At 41.0% G+C, this 6,000-nt stretch overlaps 1 protein-coding gene across 2 annotated transcripts in view; it reads left to right on the top strand.

Moving 5' to 3' along the window:
- LOC119433620 (uncharacterized) overlaps nucleotides 1–6,000 on the top strand; it is an 87,465-nt gene that overhangs the window by 31,245 nt on the left and 50,220 nt on the right. For both annotated transcript variants that reach the window (XM_049658590.1, XM_049658591.1), the window contains exons 2-3: nucleotides 2,144–3,738; nucleotides 4,558–4,809. In XM_049658590.1, the coding sequence (XP_049514547.1) occupies nucleotides 2,144–3,738; nucleotides 4,558–4,809 (1,847 nt within the window). The remainder of the gene's footprint in view (nucleotides 1–2,143; nucleotides 3,739–4,557; nucleotides 4,810–6,000) is intronic.

Here is a 6,000-nt window from a genome sequence, read left to right as displayed (position 1 = left end):
AGAGTGAGTACACTCTACTGGTGACGATACGTATGCGCAGACGCGCGGAGAGCACGGTTGCTTTTGTTTGTTTTGTGTTGCTTCATTGCTCCCCTGATTCTATGCCTGAGACAGGGAAAAGAATTAAACAAGACAACACAAATATCAAATTAAGCTGGATTTACTTTTTTTAAAAAATCTTTATTTCTACTTAAATTGTGCGCCGATCGCGCCGAGAAAAAACGGCGGCGGCGGCGCTGGCGGCGCGCCGACTTTTCTGCGCACATCTCTACCTGTCATCGTGGTCAGTCGGCAGGTTCTTCGGTTTGTTCGGCGGCGGTGGAATGTGGAACTCGTACGTGGAGACTTGGCGGTGTGTTTGAAAAATAGCGAGGTGTGTATGCACGATGGTTACGGCTACGATTAGCTCTCTACGCAGCAGTTGTGTACTGTGGTGTAATCAAAATTGAACACTCGCAAACTGAGTTGGCGTAACATAATTCTATGTGTTATAGTTTCGCTTTTGCTCATGGTGGCGGGCGCCAGGCGGGGTAAAAATAAACAAGTTGGCCCTCCACAACTTAGTCAGCTTTCTGTTAGTTAAAAGACAGTGTAATGCCAAATGTATAGATATGTAAGCCACACAACACAGATGTAAACAGGAAGATTAATGGATACCTGACGCGATAAAAGCCGTCGCTGTGGGGCCATTGTTCCGAATTCCCAGACCAAGATTCCTTGCCGAAGCGTGAACTCCAGCGACGCAACCACAGTTGTTCATTAGATATGTATGCGACAATGAAACCCACGCATGTTTGCACAGCTGGACACACGCAATTTCGTGGCTATCGCTGATGTATATTAATTCAGAGCTTACGCAATTTTTTAAGTACTAATTAATCATGTGGTCTGCGCTGAATGTGGGTTTTGTTCACTTTCTTATTGCAATATTGGGATTGTTAAAGATATCTTTACTGAAAATTCAGCCATGCATGCAGCTCCGCCATGCATCTAGCAATATTGCCTGCCATAATTAACTTGGCTCAATAATGATCATATTTAACTAGGACGGTGATATACTTCGCATTCTTTCCCATTTATTGCGTGATATAGCACACCCGGCCTCCATGTACCCATCTGCATATGCTTCATATTCAAGGTGGTATTGAACAATGAAATTTAGAGAAGTCATGAGCATGCATGGTTATGTTATATAATTCTCTATATGGTAGCATTTATAGTTGTGCGGTTTGTAAAGCTCAAAATCTTTATACAGCTGTACTTCAGTGTTTATTTTTATTTTTTATTTTATATATTTTTTCTGATTTTTTTCAGACATCTTTTCTTTGCATTCTCCCCATCAGCAACACTGAAAAAGGCACGAAAGAGGTTGTAAGATACTCTGAAGAGCGCGTGCCACCATAAACACAAAAGAGGAGTGCATTAGAGATACAGAGACCTCCCTAATCACTGTAAAATATGCTACACAGAAAAAGAAAGTCGCAAGGCCAAAAGCAAGACTTCGTCGAACAAAAGTTGTTTCTATGAAATTATCGAAGGCCTCATTTGAAATTGATACTCGACGATACCCACTTTCCGGTCAATGCAAGAAATAAAATGAGAATCAAATAAGCAATTTAAATATTAAAATGTGCGCATACCCAAGTGTTACATATTTTTTTGAAAGCTAAAGACATGCACCATCAAAAGAACACAAGATCAGAAAATTGATATCAACTAAAACAAAATCACACCCCATCTTAAGACATTTGAACTATCAGGCTAGCACATTGCCATGTTATATTGCATGTAATTATTGCAGCATTGTGCTGATAGTACTCTAGAAATGAAGCATTTCCATCTGCTTAGTAGAGCATCAGTCTTGTCACTCTTGTGAGCTTTGATAAAGAATGAGCAAGGCATTTCTGTGGGTGAACATATGTGTGTAATGATGTTACATAGTTAGCTATATTTCTGACCCTCTGCTCTGAAAATTGAGGCTATCACAACTAATTTGAATTGGCCTATCATAATAATTTTCAGTTGCTGAATCTTGATGAGCAAGTTTTTAGGTTTAACCATGTCTACTGTACTCATGTGTAAAAATTGACCTGATTTTTTATTTTAACCAATATTATAATTGCTTCTTTTTTTTCTGTTTTAGTGGAAAGCCATAGTGGGCACCACTTAAAGATGGCCCCCACAATGAGGAATCGCCTATCTTTCACCTGTGTTTGGACACACAAGCCTGGTGATGATGTTGAAGCATTTATGGCAGCATACATGCAGTTCTTTGAAGTACACAAGGTACAAGCAACGTTGAACATTGGGCGATGTCGGCAGCAGAAGACGTACAAGAGTGACTGTGAAGACCCAATCTGGCTGGTTGACATCAGCCTTAATCTATACTCACGAAAGGATGAAAATCAGCTTGAGTCATTGAGTACAGAAATAGCTCGACAGTGGTGCACAAGCGGACTCCAGAATGAGAGGATGTCTAGGTACTTGCAGTGGCTGCAACCTGACCGCAAATTTGGCTTTTGGCATGGCTGGTATGCTACTGAACAAGACATCAAGATGAACTCCATAGCATTTGGCACATTCGTTGGCCTGAACATGTTTGCTGAACGTCATGCCATAGTCAGTAACTCCACTGGCAAAGGCTACAACATAGACTGCACATTCAAGCATGGTGAGATGACTGTGCAGGTGTTCATTGAGTTAAGCCATTGCATGGAAACGATAGATCTCTACCGGCTAAGCATGTCTTACAGCAACATATTTCGTGTGGTTGTGCATGACCCCGACGGTGGGTCCACGGATGTATTTCTTCATGTGCACACTCTTCCCTTGTTTCACAAGGCAGTAGGCAGTATGAGTACTTTTCATTCTATTCGTTCACATGCCAAAAGACCAAAGTCTCGAGATCAAATGGACTTCCAGAGAACTTTGAAGATTGGATGTGCGCAGTGTGATCAAATTTTAGAAAGCAGAGATGTGGGTGGTTGTTTTGTCATCAGGCTGAGCTTCAATGACAGGCACAAGGCGCGGCGCACTGTTGGCCGCCTAAGCCGTAGATGCAAGAGAACCCGATTTGTTTTTGCGCCCGTAAAAACTCATCCCATTGGCAGAAAAGCTGAGGAGTTAAGGCAGCAGTTGTGCTCAAGGATCATGCCCAAGCTCAAGTTTGGGTGCTGTTATGCACTCAATGCCCTCATCCAAAGGAGTGATGATATTATTGTGCAGCTGATGCTGTTGAAGAAGTGTGAACTGGACACTCTCTTGAATGACCTGGAATCGTACGCATCTCACAATGAAGGTGCTCTTGAAGAGGTCCTGTTTAGCATCGGCACTGCTCTTGAGAACCACAGCAATGTCACCTTTGCTGTTGTCTTGCCTGAACTGTTCAAAAAGTTCTGCAAAACATATCTGCCCACTAACGTGCCACGGGGCTCCTGCCTTGTACGACGACTGTTCGTGACACCGTCTCGCATCTTTTTCTTGCCACCTGCTCTGCACGCTGAGAACAGAGTGATACGCAGGTTTGATGTGGACTATGCGCTTCGAGTTTCCTTCCGCGACGACCATTTCGAACTTTTGTCATACACCCTGGGATCTCATGACAAGAGGCTTGTGATGCTGAACGAAGTGGTTGGTGGCTTCCTGCGGGATGGCATCAAGATTGGTGACCGTCACTTCAGGCTTCTAGCCAGCTCTGTAAGCCAACTTCGAGACCACGGAGTTTGGCTCTATGCAAATGTAAGAACAATTTACTAAAATGTGAATGTTGAGACACCGTTATGGCAGACAGAACGGGGGCAGAAATGTTTGCCTCTAGTGCCAGAGATATGTAGGTTTAGGTTTGGAGACCAAAGCTACATGCATTGCAAACAAGAAAGTATAAAATAAATGCATTCTGCCAATACTCATCTAGAGCAGTTAAAACATGGAGACTAATGAAAAGCCTAGCTTGTATATTGCAGGTTATTAGATACGCTTACTATCTTCATTCATAAACAGCTGTCTCATAATATGTAGTGATAAAAGTACAGGTATGAGATACTAGAAAGATTCATGTAATGTTCTAGGTCCAAACATGGTGTGAGGAACTAGCTGATTGTGTACTAACATCAACAGATCTTATTTGATAAAGTGACATTAACTTAAATAGTACTGCATGCTTTATCAATACAACCCATGTTGACACAACAAATCAAAGGAATGCAAGGGAAAAAAAAAATATTATTTTTCAAATAAGATCAGTTGGTAGTTCGTTTGCATGTTTGTTGTTTCTTTCTTTGTAGTCTTTCGTACTGTGTTCTCTGTTGTAGGATAATGTGAGTCACAACCACCAACTTGCCCAGACTTTCATGTTACTTTACTATTGTGAATCTAGGAGTTCAAGCACCACATTTTCAGTGATGCCAGTGATCTGACAGAATAACTGCCTTATGTGAGATTCATAGTGGTTATGTTGTTCTTTTTCACGTGCTGTTTTCATGCTTTTACATGCAAAGCAACAAGTTAACTGATAGTCACTCACTTCAGTTCATTTGAGGCTGGCACTATACATTGCAGGACTGTCATGGAAATTCAGTGGAGTCCATACGGGCCTGGATGGGGGACTTTGATGCGATCCCCGGCGTTGCAAAAAAGATAGCACGGATGGGCCAGTGTTTTTCGACAACAGAAGAGTCTGTCATTGTGCCTCTTCATGGCGAAACTATGCAGGATGCACCAGATATTGAAGGCGGCGTGCACCCCATATCCGGGAAGCCCTATGTCTTCTCAGATGGCATTGGCATGATCTCCGAATCCCTCATGAAAAAGGTATGCCAATGTCTATACATAAATTGAAAAATTAAGGTCGCTGATTAAGTGAAAAATTATTTCATGTTTCAGAGCTCATACAGATTCTTTGTTCACAATGCAGCAGACACCTTTTGTAACATGCTACCTGATTAGACGAGCTTTCTTCGAACACTTGACTACATATACATACGTATGTGTGGCTTCTAATTTAGTACCTAACCTGTGATCAGTAGTTCATTGATCATTGAGGGGAAAAGGTGCTGGTACAATTTGCCATTTGCACAAATATGATGGGACTAATGTCATCATCATCAGCCGCCGCCACCTATTTTATGTAAACGACAAGACGAAGGCCTCTCACAGCGATCTTCAGTTACCCCTATCTAGCGTCAGCAAGCTCCATCCTTGGATGCATTCTCTTGACGCTCATTATGTTACTCCAATTGATAATTATTGGAAATCTGCTCTATGCATTATAAATGTTTGTACCACATTATAAGCACCTGTGATACATTAGTTATATGGTTGATGCTTGGTCTGTGCATTGCAACTAAAAACACCAAAGAAGCGAGCAGTGGCCTGTCAATTATGGGTATTATAATATGACATGGTGAGGGCAGTTTAGTCTGGTAGGTATAGTGTACTCGCTATGGCATGTGGGCTTTTTTAGATCAAGGCTTGATCACGATTTTCTTGCGTTAAAAAAAAAAAAAAAAGAAGAGATAGGAAATGCAAAGGCAATTGTGGACCAAACAATCCACCTAAGTACCTCAAGTGGAAGCTCCATCTGAATACATACAAACAAAGAAATCGTTTTATTCAGCATTCACTGCACTGACTTTGATGTGGTTTGTTGCATTTAAAAGAAAAAAGTAAATCTATCAACTGCAGGGAGCAGATTTTTTATTTAGGCCATCAATATTTTTGAAAATGTTTTGAAAATTGAAAATAGGCACGCACACAAACAAAATTTCAAGCATGAAGTTTCCGGCTTTCTAACTTGGCAATAAAGACGGTATTACAATTCAAGTATCAAGTTTCCAGCTAACTTGACAATAAAAATAAGGATATCACAATTCTGTAAAATCAATATCTGTTATTGATGAAGAGGTATTAACTTGTAAACTTCGTGCTGTTCTGTTTTTGAAGATTACCAATATGTGGACGTATTTTCAGAAAAATTGAGGCCACAAATCAAAATATTGCTTT

The sequence above is a fragment of the Dermacentor silvarum genome, chromosome 11 (assembly GCF_013339745.2).
Source record: "Dermacentor silvarum isolate Dsil-2018 chromosome 11, BIME_Dsil_1.4, whole genome shotgun sequence".
NCBI lineage: Eukaryota > Metazoa > Arthropoda > Arachnida > Ixodida > Ixodidae > Dermacentor > Dermacentor silvarum.
The sequence above is the reverse complement of the archived record's forward strand: the minus strand, read 5'-3'. Positions and strand labels throughout refer to the sequence as shown.